The 15227-nt window shown below is 40.3% G+C and overlaps 1 protein-coding gene across 2 annotated transcripts in view; it reads left to right on the forward strand.

Annotated features, from left to right (window-relative positions):
* MYRIP (myosin VIIA and Rab interacting protein) overlaps positions 1–15227 on the forward strand; it is a 738605-nt gene that overhangs the window by 537941 nt on the left and 185437 nt on the right. For both annotated transcript variants that reach the window (XM_082258148.1, XM_082258149.1), the window contains exon 4: positions 14200–14336. In XM_082258148.1, the coding sequence (XP_082114274.1) occupies positions 14200–14336 (137 nt within the window). The remainder of the gene's footprint in view (positions 1–14199; positions 14337–15227) is intronic.

Consider the following 15227-nt stretch of genomic DNA (forward strand, 5'->3'; position numbering starts at 1 on the left):
GGGCTCACTGGACCAAGGATAAGTAAATTGTAACCTTAGATTTCGCTTAGTATTTTTCTCTATTGCTATCGCTAATATATTAGATTTGGATGCGTTCATTTTGTAGTATGATAGCTTGTTGAACTGATCTAGGATGTCATGCACTGCTGGGAGGGACTTACTAGGGTTTGAAAGAGAGAGAATCACATCATCAGCAAAAAGTGGTATAGAATGAGAATGGTGCAAGGTGGTAATACCACTTATATCTGGATGAGACCTTATTTTTTCAGCTAGTGGCTTCATTAGGAGGGCAAAAATTCGTGGAGATAATTGGACAGCCTTGCCTCGTCCCATTGATAATGTGAAAGCTATCTGAAAACATTCCCTTCATAAATACCATCGCTGATGGGTTGGTGTATAAAGCTGTAATAGCTAAATTAATTGTTCCCGATAGGCCAAATTTATTTAAGACATGTTGTAGATATCCCCAGTGGATGCTTTTAAATGCCTTCTCTGCATCCAGCGACAGAAGCAGAGAAGGCATCCTGGAAGACTGTGCGACATGTAGAAGGTTGAGGATTCTATGTTGGGCATCTGGTGCCTGTCAGCCCAGAATGAAGCCCATCTGATCTCGTCTCACCAGATTGGGAAAAAAATTGGGCCAGTCTGTTTGCAATGGTCTTGGCATACATTTTTAAGTCGACATTTAGTAGTGAGATAGGTCTGAAATTTTGTGGAGAATCAGGTGTTTTACCTGATTTGGGAAGCGTTACAAGTTTGGTGGTTACCATTTCTGGTGGAAATTACGTTTTGGAAACAGCAGCTTTATAAATTTTCAATTAGTGGGGATTCAATATAGTTTGATATGATTGGTAGTAATCTGATGAAAATCCTCAGGTCCCAGAGAATGTTTTTTTGGAAGGGACATAATTGTTTTCTGAATTTCCAGTTCAGAGATCGGCTCATTAAGAAATTTTAGTTGTTCCTCATTCAATTTGGGTAAGGAGATGGAATCTAGGGATTGTTGAATTATGGCAAGGGTGGGTTGTGGTGTAGATGTGTCATCTTTTAAATTATATAAATTACTATAGTAGTCACAGAGCACATTAGCGATTTCCTTGGGGTTCAATAGTTTGACTCCTGTGATTGGGTGGTAAATAAAGGGTATTTTTTTGTTTAATAGATTTCTCTTTTACTTGGCTAGCTAACAGTTTCCCAGCCTTATTGCTATGACAGTAGAGCTGAGCTTTTAAATTTCATAGATTATTGTTGTGGTGAGATATGAGTAGTAATCTGAGTTTGTGTTGAGCACAATCTAACTGAGAGCTAACCGTGGGTTCAGGATTTCTTTGTTCGCTGATTCTAATTCTTATATCTGAGTTAATAAGCCTAAAAGCTGCTGGTTCTGCTTCTCCTAAAGGACATTACTGAATTTCATAAGTACGCCTCTTATATCTTATATAGGCTTTGTGGCTGTTCAATACAGTGAAGAGATCGGAAACAGATGGGGCATTGATGTGAAAATATTCTTGTAGTGTTTTGGTAATCTTGGATTTGTTGGTCAAAATGAAAGGTATCGTTTTTGCATCTATTTGCCCTGGTTTCCAATACGGGAACCCTCCACTATAATTAAAACTGGAGCATGGTCAGACCATGTGATAGTATGTATATTAGACATGCTAATGTTTTGCAGTAGGAATTTGTCAAACAGAAAGAGATAGATTCTTGAGTATGTGCGATGAACACTCGAAAAATTAGAATAGTCTCTCCGTCGAGTGTTGACATCGCCACACATCATGAATGTTCGCTGATGACATAAAGTGTGAAAGGGAAACTGCCTACCATGGCAGATTCGTGGCGCATTGGACACATCTAGTTGTTGGTTGGGGATTGAGTTGAAGTCACCACATAGTATAATATGTCCCTTCCGCAATTGTTGTACCAGTTTCCAAATTTTTTTCAAACATGAGATTTGTTTTGCATTAGGTAAAGTAGGTGCGTTGAAGTCGCCACATAGTATAATATGTCCCTTCCGCACTTGTTGCACCAGTTTCCAAATTTTTTTCAAACATGAGATTTGTTTTGCATTTGGTACAGTAGGTATGCATTTACCAGAGTATATACTACATTATTAATTTTGCATACTAGAATAACATATCTACCCATTAGGTCAATTTCAATGTGAATCGCCTTGAAGGACAAAGTGTCTTTGACAATAATAGCAACACCTCATTTTTTCTTAGGAGCATTGGAACAAATTACTGTGGGAAAACGTGAGTGCTGAAACTTCGGTGGTTTTTGTGATTAAAATTGAGTCTCTTGGAGACATAGTAGGTCACAGTGTAGAAGTTGTGCTTCTTTCCAGAGCATACTTCTTTTAGCAGGGCTGTTTAGTCCTCGGACATTGAATGAGGATATTCTGAAACTCATGGTGGCAGTTATAAGGTACAGTTATCACTATCTCTGGCTGGAAGAAAATGTCCAGTCACAAGTAGTATGAATAAGGCCAAAAGGAATTGATGATACAGTGTTTCTAGAGTATGTGGCGTTGGTAGTGAGATTGCGGCAATAAGTTCAGTAGTAGAAATTGAATTGGAGTGAGAAAAAAAAAAAAAGAAAGTGAGACACAACACAGAAAAAATAAAACGTTGAACTTCTGGTGGATCAGTAATAAAAAAGATTTTGATTTTAGCTGAATCTGAGGGGATATTATCCCACAATATCAAACAGGAGGGAAAACAGAGCTAGGTAGCGTTCCTTAAGCTTACAGGAGCTGTGTTGGAGTGGTTGGATATTGATTATCCTGAGCCTCCATCCTTCCATCGTAACGTATCAAATAGGAGAGTGTGGATGTGAGGAATCGTTAGTTATTTTTGGTCTATCTTCTTGTTCAAAGATATTCCATTCTCTCAGTAGACGTATGCCGTCTTCTACAGAGTTGATGTTAAACGATTTCCCATCTTTTGTTATTAGAAGTTTAGCTGGATAGGCCCACTTGTATATGATCTGATGGTTTCTCACTGGCTTAGTGATAGTGGTCATGTTTCTTCGTCTTTGCTTCGTGTATGCGGATAAATCTGGGTAGAAGGAAAGGCCTTGGATGCAGGGTGGAGCAGTATCAAGGTTCCTGTAGTGTACGCATTAGGAATTTTTCTTTGGTTTGAAAAAAGTATTCGGGCAATCATGTGCTTTGGTAAATGATCTGCTAGTTGTCTGTGCTTGGGTAGTCTATGAATCCTGTTGATAGACAATTCAGCCATTGGAATGTCAGGGAGTATTTCCTGTTGTATGTTCTGGAAGTGTGCGTGTAGATTGATCGTTTTAACCATTTCCGGTATCCCACAAATTGTAATATTTCTTCTCGATCGATCCTCGAGATCAGCTAACTTGGCTTTAATCATTTGTAGTTCATCTTCTCTGTCATTGTGAGTATCGATAACCTCATTCAGCAAATTATCCCATTTTATTTTCTATATGGGTTACTCTGCCTTTAACTTCTTTGATTTCAGACTTAAAATGGCTTGTAAGGGACATTATATCAGCATGGATTGCGCTATGCAGCGAGACAAGCATATATTTTAGGGTTGTGTCTATCACAGGCTGGTTTTTAGTTGGAAACTCTAAGATGGAGTCCTGCAATTCTCTTGTGTCATATAGGGAGGAATCAAGTTCTTCTCCCACTCCTTCATTGTTAGTTTGCTGCAGGTTCGGATGCTTGGCTTTCACTGGACTGGATGAGGATGATTGAGACCAGTTGCTGTGTCCCTGATTAGCCCTGAATTAGTATGAAGGGGAATATTGTGAGCTTTCTTTCTGGCCTGAATGTCTGCCCTGTGCTGTTCTTGTGTGCTTACTGGCGCCATCTTGGAAATGCAGGCGGCGGGGCTGCTGGAAGAAGTCCATCATTCTGGTCAGTTTTCAAGCTTCTTTTCTTTTCCTGGACATGTTGTCAAGGGTTGCCCAGATGTCTGCGACCAAAAACCGCTGTGCTTTGAGGCTCAGGAGAGCTGTAAATTGCTCTAGTTTGCCGCTGTGGAACAGAGCTCTCTTACTCAGTGGCCATACTCCTCGACTGCTGGCCACATCCCCCATAAATACCTTTTTTAATGCATAGTAATAGTCTGCTGGCCTTGATTGCTGCAGCTTGGCATTGCATGTTGAATCTGTCATCTACAATCTACTAGGATCCTTTTCCATCCTTTTTTCCCCCAGAGGTTCTCCCCCTACCGTTTAGCCTAATATAGCTCTTTTTGATAGTCCCATGGCCTTTACAGCAAAGATCCCTTACACCTTCAAGGTCTTTTAGTTGTATAGTTTAGATTATTGTATTAATTGTATTGCTTCAACTTCAACCTTAAGCCTGACTGTTACTTTTCCAAACTTGGACAATTTTTACATTTGTATTTTGAAGCAGTATTAAACCAAAACAAAAAATTTATTATATTTCAGTTTACTAATCATGGTAGCTGCATTAGTTTTCTTTTTTAGTTTTTTTTTCACTCTGTTTTCACCCGGTGATCTGGCCAGTAACATGCCTACTGAATTATAGTCCCCCCACACTGGATGAATGAACACAGGGGGCACCTTTGGACAGCAGCATTGTCAGTCTGGGGGGAGGGGAGAGTTAGATGTACTAGCAGATTTAAATACACAACAGCAAACTGTTTTTTTTTTTCCTTTTTGGGATAAAGGTTTTACATGAATAAATAAAAGCTGATAAAGCTGACCGTTGTATGCACCCCTGTGAGTGTTAAATGGAATTTCCCCTCCCTGTAACTGACATAATCTGCAAAGGAGCTTGTTCTTTTGAAAAACAGACAGTCTGGCTGGATCAGGTGAACATATTTGATGGAAAGCCCAAAAAAGAAAATTAATGCAGCCATCACTTTTAAGAATAGGTAAGCTGCAATATAGAAAGAGCTTGCTTTTGGTTTAATACAGCTTTAGTTTGCAGTTTTAAATTGCAGGTTACTAAGCATGTGATTTTCATGTCATTCAAAATGAAGAATATGAAAATATTTAGAAGCTCTCTTTAAAGACACAGGTTTTGTATTATGTTGGCAGATACATGATTTGCTAGAGATACATATTCACTGTGTCAAAATCATCCTTCTATAAATCAAAAGCTATACAAATTTATATAATATCTAAATGAATAAATGAAGGATTGTTTGGATTTTGAGTACAAAAAAAAAAGAGAAAACGGGACTTTCACTGTGCTGATTACTTTAGCTCCATCAACAAAATGCAAACTATAGTTAGAGAATTATGTCCTAGCCTATCACCTCAGCACCACATCCCAAAATATGAAAATTGAACACAAAAAAAGAAAAGAGAAAAAGGACTTTCATGGTGCTGACTTCCCCATTCAGTGAAAAGCAAAATGCACAATTCATAAAAATAATTTCTTTATTCATTTCCAATAAAAAAAAATTGCCATAGATCACAAACAAAATGGGTGACTATAAAGAAAAACGGGAAAAAAAAAACATGAAAAAAAAAAAACGATAAAAAACCCTCTTTACTAAGTACCCCTGAGGAAGCCAGAAAGGCGAAACACATCGGGACGAGTCTGCTGCCCTCCTTCACCTACACCGGTCATACTTTATGATACAGCAGATCTGTGGGAGGATTTTAACCTTCATAGGTTGAGGGTGGTGCATTTTGTATTTGTTTTATTATGTTATACCATTCCTGGTTAAAGAATTTTGTTTGTAATCTATGACAATTTTTTTTTTTATGGAAATGAATAAAGAAATAATTTTCATGAATTGTGGATTTTGTTTTTCACTGAATAGGGAAGTCAGCACTGTGAAAGTCCTGTTTTCTCTTCTTTTTTGTGTTCAATTTTCATATTTTGGGATGTGGTGCTGATGTGATTGGCTAGGACATTATTCGCTAACTATTGTTTGCATTTTGTTGAGGGAGCTAAAGTAGTTAAATTACTCAGAATCAAGAGAAAAAAAAAACTGCGCTAGCCAAAAAATCAAACAAATGAGCAGAAACAATCTATGTTTGATAAATAGATATGCTCAACAAAACGAACAAAGGCAGCCAGCACAACAGAAAACCCAATCCATAAGTGCAAATCAAATAAGGACCGCCCCGCGTAAGGACCGCCCCATGTACATATACAGCGGCAGGGCGGCCCTTAAGTGCAAAATCACGTACCTGTATGTGATTACTATCCCCTCATGTCAATACGCTGATCCCATACAAAACAGTAATTTCCCTCTTTTTTGTTTCATTCATTGCATAGTTTTTTGTCTTCTATTTTTCCCCTCCCCCCCCCCTTTTTTTCCCCCCACTTCCCTTCCCCCCTTGCCTCCCTGCTTGTATTGGATTTATCAAACACACCTCCTGTGTTGGTGGTTTTTAGCGCTCTGGTTATATACATATATATTGGAAACAAACTGAGGCCCCCGACTTTGGGTGGTAGTATCATCCCTCAAACTAACTTTTGAGTATGAAAAACTACTAGCACTCCGTACTGATACAGTATGTAAATTTGAGAAGCATTGGGAAACATAGTCCCTCTGGGCAAAAATGTGATTAATGTTGTTGAGTTTATCAATCATCATCTGTTTGCAATACTACACTATAGTTCTACCTTTGTTATACCATCTTATCCGATGTATTTGTACACACTATATGTTGAATGCTCTGTTTTTGTATTTGTCTGTCTTCTTGCTTAAAATGTAATAAAAATTTACTTTGGAAAAAAAGAAAGAGAAATGTGCTTTTTTGTGGTAAAGGATCCAGTTCAGATGGCAGTTTAAGCAGCTTAAAGGAAAAGTATGGCCAAAGTTGGTTTGGTCATATTTCGTTTGTGGGTCATGGGAGTGCACTTAGTACCACACTTCTGTAACCCACAATCAGCCGACAAGTACCACACTTCTGTAACCCACAATCAGCCGACAGTGGGCTAAAGTCTGCCTTGGGCTGACTTCACAGAGCTGGTGCAGGCTCTGCAGGGATCCTGACAATAATTTCAGGATCCACTTAGATGCCTGACTAGCAGCTGGCTCAGGTTCTGACTCAGCTGCCCCTGCCCTCACCACAGCCCAGCGATCCAAAGAGCGTTGCAGGGGCAGAGCACAGAGCAGTTACAGACCGTCACCGCTGTATGCTCAGAGTGGACCCAAAAAAACAGTGATCACCAGTAGTCATTGATCACTCAGTTTACAGTGTAGAAGCCACTGGGAACAGCTGCAGCACTGGATCGATGCTGCAGCCTTCTAGGTGAGTATGTAAGTTTGTTTTTTACTTTCCTACACTTTTCTTTTAAGTTGAGAAGCTTGCTGTAGAGTGTTGAGCAGCTGGTAAACTTCTGGGAGTGTTAGATGTTGATATTCCCCACCACGCTCTAAAGTTTTACCTGCAACCCCATTTCACTGCAAGGCACAGTAGTGAAGTAGAGTGTGACAGAGTAGAGCATGCCCCTGCCACGGCCCAGCGCTCCAATGGGCGATGGAGGGGCAGAGCACAGAGCAGTGACAGACCGTCACCGCTCTACACTCAGAGCGGACCCAAAAAAACAGAGTTGATCACTCAGTTTTTGGAGTAGAACCAACTGGGAACAGCTGCAGCACTGGCTTAATGCTGCAGCCTTCTAGGTGAGAATGTAAGTTTGTTTTTTACTTTCCTACACTTCTCTTTTAAGGAGAGAAGCTTGCTGTAGAGTGTTGAGCAGCTGGCACTCTTCTGGGAGTGTCAGATGTTAATATTCCCCACCACGCTCAAAGTTTTACCTGCAACCGCATTTCACTGCAAGGCACAATAGTGAAGTAGAGCATGACAGGGAAAACCATAGGGTGCAGACGGATGATGGATTCCCTTCAGCAGTCATCTCTCTTCATCACAGCAGAAATTGCCAATGTGGGCAATAGAGCAGACATATACTTGTTGTTTACTTTGTAGCAAACTCTTCTTTTTGTTTTTGTTTTTTGTATTTTAAATCAAAACCGAGTTGTTTTAAAACTACCATAATCTCTGGTTTAAAAAAAAAAAAAATAAAGAAAATAAATGAGGCGCAATATCTGTGAAAAAATTGTATGACGAGAACATTTTTTTTTTATATATATATATATATATAAATGGTGGTGGTGAATAAATATGGGATGGTAGTGAAATGAATATAAAACAAAAAATGCTAAGGCTTCTTTCACATGGCCGCTCAGTTTTTTTCCTCCGCTGCAGCACTTTTTTTTTTTATGGTCATCCGCTGACATCCGCAATCCCATTGACAAGCATTATGTTCGTATATCACCCGCAAACGGATGGGGTGATATACGGACATACGGAGCGGCTGTGTGAAAGAGGCCTAAAGCAAATGTATGCTAATTATAAGTGCTAGTGCTTAAGTGCAAACATATATGCTAATAAGCACCTGAAACCAATTGCTTGGTATGTATGGGTGCAAACTTAAGGTGCTGGTGCTTCAGCGCAATGGTGTATACTTATAAACAATAATTTTCATAAACCCAAAAAAATTACCAATCAGCGAAAAATAATTATATCACAAAAATATCTTTTGTGTGCAAAAAGTGCAAGTGCAAAAAAGAAAAAATCCAAAAAAAAAAAAGCGAGCATTAGTAAAATACTAAAAAATATTTCTCAAACTTAATAATCTCATATCAAACAATTAAAAATAAAGTCCATTGAATAAAGTTCATTATTATAATCCTCCAGTGCAGAAAAGTGCCAATAGTGCTGAAAAATAAATAAATTCCAAGGTGCTTGTGATGTGTCAGTGAGGATCCTTCCAACACAGTAATTAATGCCTGGGTAAACTCACCAGATATATTGCTGGTAAAATTATAATCCAGCAATCAAGCTTTGTTCACACTTTAATTAATCCTTGACCTCCTCTCTCCTTGGTCACCGCAGCTCAGGTTTAAATTAGTGGAATCACATGGAGGGATAAAGAGGGATAAAGAGGGATGCCACACATAGCGTTATACTGCATTTTATTTGTAAAAGATAAATTCCATAACACTCACAAGGATGGTGTCTGCCAGCCACTAGGGATCTGTGCTGTGTAACATTGATCCTCTGCTCAAGCCATCTGTGAGCAGGGATATATGAAGCAGTTCCTTTCCAATGCTTGAGCAGTGCTGTCTCAGTGTCCTGTAAGCCATGCCCTGGAAGTTATTTTTTACAAATAAAATAGTCTTATTATGCATTATAACGCTATGTGTGGCATCCCTCTTTATCCCTCTTTATCCCTCCATGTGATTCCACTAATTTAAACCTGAGCTGCGGTGAACAAGGAGAGAGGAGGTCAAGGATTAATTAAAGTGTGAACAAAGCTTGATTGCTGGTTTATAATTTTACCAGCAATATATCTGGTGAGTTTACCCAGGCATTAAAGCGGAGTTCCGGGCACAAAAACTATATTTTTTTTTTGTGCCCCTCCGCTAGTTCGACAGTACCTGAAAAGGAATTGGATAGTTATTTTTTTTTTTGTTTACTCACCTTGTAATTGAAGATCGTAAATACTCACCTCAGAGTACTTCCTCCCTCAGCGCCGCGGCTCACCCCGTCACTTCCTGTCTCGCGATGATTCCTGGGAGCTGAACGTCATCGCTCCCAGGAATCAATGCGACGGCACCGGCCCCGCTCGTCACTTCCAGGCGACGCCGCATTCCCTCTGCTAAACAGCTTCTGGGCATGCCCAGAAGCTGTGGAGGAATGCGGCGTCGCACCGGAAGTGACGAGAGGGGCCGGTGCAGGCGCATTCTGGGAGAAGAAGACACGGAAGAAGACACAGAAGAGGACTGCGCCGGCTTCACCTGCCCACAAGAGAGATGGAAACGCTGTGGAAGAAATTTTATAAGTAAGTATTTCTTCTAAAAGGTAAGTGCGAACCGGGACAGATCAGAGGCTAGCCATTGTGGAATGTGCTAGCCCTGACTGTCCCGGGGTTATGTCTATTAAAAAATGACTTCTGTGCCCGGAACTCCGCTTTAATTACTGTGGTGGAAGGATCCTCACTGACACATCACAAGCACCTTGGAATGTATTTATTTTTCAGCACTATTGGCACTTTTCTGCACGGGAGGATTATAATAATGAACTTTATTCAATGGACTTTATTTTTAATTGTTTGATATGAGATTATTAAGTTTGAGAAATATTTTTTAGTATTTTACTAATGCTCGCATTTTTTGCATTTTTTCTTTTTTGTACTTGCACTTTTTGCACACAAAAGATATTTTTTTTAATTATTTTTCGCTGATTGGTAATTTTTTGGGGTTTATGAATATTATTGTTTATAATTATACACCATTGCACTGAAGCACCAGCACCTTAAGGCTGGCCATACACTATACAATTTTCTTGTTCAACTTTCCTTTAGATTTATCAAAACCATGTAATATAGGGTCAAACCTAAACACTTTCAATTTGTATGCAGTGAGGCAGGCCCTTGCACTACATAGTTTAAGGTAAATCTAAAGGAAATTGAATAAGAAAATTGTATAGTGTATGGCCAGCCTAAGTTTGCACCCATACATACCAAGCAATTGGTTTCAGGTGCTTATTAGCATATATGTTTGCACTTAAGCACTAGCACTCATAATTAGCATACATTTGCTTTAGCATTTTTTGTTTTATATTAATTTCACTACCATCCCATATTTATTCACCACCACCATTTATATAAAAAAAAAAACAATTTTTTCTCGTCATACAATTTTTTCACAGATATTGCGCCTAATTTATTTTCTTTACTTGCCACATAGCTTTTGCTATGGTTCAGTGGCTGCATTTCTGGTGATTAATTGTTTTTACACATAAGCTTCCTAGGCGCTGGTTTCCCCATTTGATTTAAAGGAAAAAATATTTAAGTGTGTATTTTCAATAAAAAAAGTACCTTCTATTACTCTCAGCCTCCTCCAAGTCTCCAAATTCCTTTTTTGCTTGCTGCTGTGATCAGACTTCCTGTTAGAGGGTGGCTACATTCTTTCTCCATGGTCCCACTGTACGTATGAACGTAGCCACCCTCTCTTACTCGCCCATCTTGTGGACTATGAACTGTATGTATGAACATAGCCACCCTCTCTTACTCGCCCATCAGGTGGACTAGGAACTGTATGTATGAACGTAGCCACCCTCTCTTACTCACCCATCGGGTGGACTAGGAACTGTATGTATGAACATAGCCACCCTCTCTTACTCGCCCATCAGGTGGACTAGGAACTGTATGTATGAACGTAGCCACCCTCACTTACTCGTCCATCGGGTGGACTAGGAACTGTATGTATGAACGTAGCCACCCTCTCTTACTCACCCATCGGGTGGACTAGGAACTGTATGTATGAACATAGCCACCCTCTCTTACTCACCCATCAGGTGGACTAGGAACTGTATGTATGAACATAGCCACCCTCTCTTACTCACCCATCAGGTGGACTAGGAACTGTATGTATGAACGTAGCCACCCTCTCTTACTCACCCATCGGGTGGACTAGGAACTGTATGTATGAACATAGCCACCCTCTCTTACTCACCCATCAGGTGGACTAGGAACTGTATGTATGAACATAGCCACCCTCTCTTACTCACCCATCAGGTGGACTAGGAACTGTATGTATGAACATAGCCACCCTCTCTTACTCACCCATCAGGTGGACTAGGAACTGTATGTATGAACGTAGCCCCCCTCTCTTACTCATCCATCGGGTGGACTAGGAACTGTATGTATGAACGTAGCCACCCTCTCTTACTCACCCATCGGGTGGACTAGGAACTGTATGTATGAACATAGCCACCCTCTCTTACTCACCCATCGGGTGGACTAGGAACTGTATGTATGAACATAGCCACCCTCTCTTACTCACCCATCGGGTGGACTAGGAACTGTATGTATGAACATAGCCACCCTCTCTTACTCGCCCATCATGTGGACTAGGAACTGTATGTATGAACATAGCCACCCTCTCTTACTCACCCATCAGGTGGACTAGGAACTGTATGTATGAACATAGCCACCCTCACTTACTCATCCATCGGGTGGAATAGGAACTGTATGTATGAACATAGCCACCCTCTCTTACTCGCCCATGGGGTGGACTAGGAACTGTATGGATGAACGTAGCCACCCTCTCTTACTCACCCATCAGGTGGACTAGGAACTGTATGTATGAACGTAGCCACCCTCTCTTACTCGCCCATCGGGTGAACTAGGAACTGTATGTATGAACATAGCCACCCTCTCTTACTCACCCATCGGGTGGACAAGGAACTGTATGTATGAACGTAGCCACCCTCTCTTACTTGCCCATCGGGTGGACTGGGAACTGTATGTATGAACGTAGCCACTATCTTGCTTGCCCACCAGGTAGACTAGGGACTATGGGCTATGGACTATGGGATTTGTATTGTTTATTGGGCAGTGCACATGACTGCATCTAGCATGCACCGCTTTTTCCAAACAAACCGAAGTGAGGAAAGAAAAGGAGAGGTTTAGGAGCGCATTAAGAACCTTACAAGGAGGCAGAAAAACACAGTGGGAATCCATTTAACCGCTTGCCGATCGCCCGCCGCATATATACTGCAGCAGGCTGGCTCGGCTGCACGAATGGCCGTACCTGTACAGCAATCCGTGGAAGCGATCCTGGGTGTGCGCACCCCCATTTGCCAGCGGGGAAGCTGATTCACAAGGCCAGGGGCTGCAGTCCCCACTGGGCACACGCGATTTCTCCCCGTGGAGAGACACACAGCAGACCGTTGTTCTCTCAGGAATCAATACAGAGCGCCTGTGTTTCTCCTATTTAGGATCACAGGTCTCTGTGTTGATTCCACAAGCCCACCCCCCTCACAGTTAGAAAACACCCCCTAGGCATACATTTAACCCTTTGCTCGCCCCTGGGTTAACCCCTTTCCTGCCAATGTTATTATTGCAGTAACAGTGCATATTTTTAGCACTGATTACAGTAGTAATGTAACTGCCCCCCCCCCCCCAAAAAAAAAAAAAATATGTAGCAGAATACAAATTGGCTTTAATGCTGAAAAAATTAGATTTTTAATTTTTTAATTGGGAATGTTATATAGCAAAAAGTGAAAAATATTGTTTTTTTTTTTCAGAATTGTCAATATTTTTTTGTTTATATCGCAAACAAATAAAAATGTAACAGGTGATCAAATACCACCAAAAGAAATTTTATTTAGATTTTATTTGGGTACAGAGTCACACAACCGCGCAATTGTATGTTAAAGTAACGCAATACCAAATTGCAAAAAATGGCCTGGTCATTTAGTGGGAATATTTTCCGGTCCAGAAGTGGTTAATGAAAAATAGATTACATAGCCATTAAGTAGTCAGAGGTACACTGTGAAGGGCTAGAGGTCCTGTCGCCATTCTATGCAGGCGGTCCAGAAGTGGTTAATGAAAAATAGATTACATAGCCAATAAGTAGTCAGAGGTACACTGTGAAGGGCTAGAGGTCCTGTCGCCATTCTATGCAGGCTTGGTGGCCCCTTATGTAAATTTGAAAGTGGCATTTGTTTTTATACTGGATATTTTTTATCTATATTTGGAAATATTAAACTACTACAGTATGAGCAGAAATATTGTTTTTGGTTGGTGACTCCATTCTGATAACTCTGGCACTATCCCCTGGTGGAATGGAATAGAGCAGTCTGGTCCTGCCATCTGTGGAGCGAGAGTGGTGATTCTGGATGCCATTTACACAAAGTGGTTATTGCTGTTCTAGTAATAGACCGCATGTCCCTCTGGTGAGTGTGTATTTTTATCATTGGTGAAGGATTGGCACTAGTTTCCAAGCGTTGGTTGAAGGCTGAAGTAGAGGACTTTTATATGTTTTACACCCATAACAATATGAACTGTTTATTTTTGTTGTTTTGACAAACTTCAGTTTATGGTCACATTTTTGTGGACACCATATTATTAGTTTAGTGCTGCATTTTTGTTGTAATTCGTTATTGGTGTACTATATAGCTACACTTATTGCACGCAGCTGTTTAAATTTTACTGAAAGAGCGCTGACTTTATTTTACTATTTTTATTAAGTAGTGGATGTTTATGGGGATTATTTTTGGAGAATAATGATATCGTATTGGGTCACTTTAAGACTGTAGGAGTAGTAATTCTCATTATAATGAATTGTAAAAACAGCTGGCAGTGTACAAATGTATGTCCTTATCCATGAAAAGATCTATGTAGTATGCTTATTCATGTTGCTATTTTTCTTTTAGGCTCTTGAGAACCCAGTCATTGGAATGGTATTACAACAATGTGAAAAGTCGCTTCAAACGTTTCGGCAGTGCCAAAGTTCTGAAGAATTTATACAGAAAGCATAGGCTCGAAAGCGGAGCAAGTGCAGAAATTTTAGGTGAGGACATTTTGGACAAATGTTATATAAAAAAGTCAATCTATATTTCTAAATATCAAAACAAAATAAACACTGCACTATGAGGAGAGCTGCTAGCACTTGGAATAACGATACAGGTTTCCAAAACAAAATAATAGACAAATAGTGCAGCGCTAATCACAAATGATAAATAAATATTAAAATGACAGTATATGTGAAAATCATAAAAAAGTCCATAATCCAGGAGAAAAAAGGTAAACAACACCTACATTCCCAAGAGAACGACATGCAGATAGCGGAAGAGGGTGACTGGAAAACCAGGCAGACACTTCACACCCTATGTGATAAAAGTAATCCCCTTACCAGATCGAATTCACCACTAAATTATAGGTGGTCAAAAAAAAGCAACCGACCGATCTTCCATCCATAGGCAATGCTGCATACAGGATCATCTGTTTTCAGCTCATAAATCATGGAAGTAAAAGACAAAAGCGCTCCCATAGTGCATTAAAAGGCAATTACATTTAGCTCAGAGATCAGTTACACTTACAAAAAATTCGGACAATAACAGGTGTAAAGGAAATTGTGCTACTGAGTTCCTGCGGGCTTCGTTCCACAAACCCGGCTTCTAGGAGGGAAACAGCAAACCTCCAACCCGAGTCGAGAAGCATGATGCTGTCACCGTCTTAAACCACGCCCTACATGTTTCGTCATACGTGACGTCTTCTGTGGGTTGGCCTTGACAGCACTCTCAGCCAAATTACTGGGAGGAGGGAGCAGGGGCATGGATTGCCAGCACTGTGTGTGTCTATGATTGCATCCAGCACTGGTTGAGGGCACACATTATTATTAGTATATAGGATTTATATAGTGCCGACAGTTTACACAGAGCATTACAACTTGGGGGTAGAC

Source organism: Pelophylax lessonae (genome assembly GCF_965119305.1).
Source record: "Pelophylax lessonae genome assembly, chromosome: 5".
Taxonomy (NCBI): Eukaryota; Metazoa; Chordata; class Amphibia; order Anura; family Ranidae; genus Pelophylax; species Pelophylax lessonae.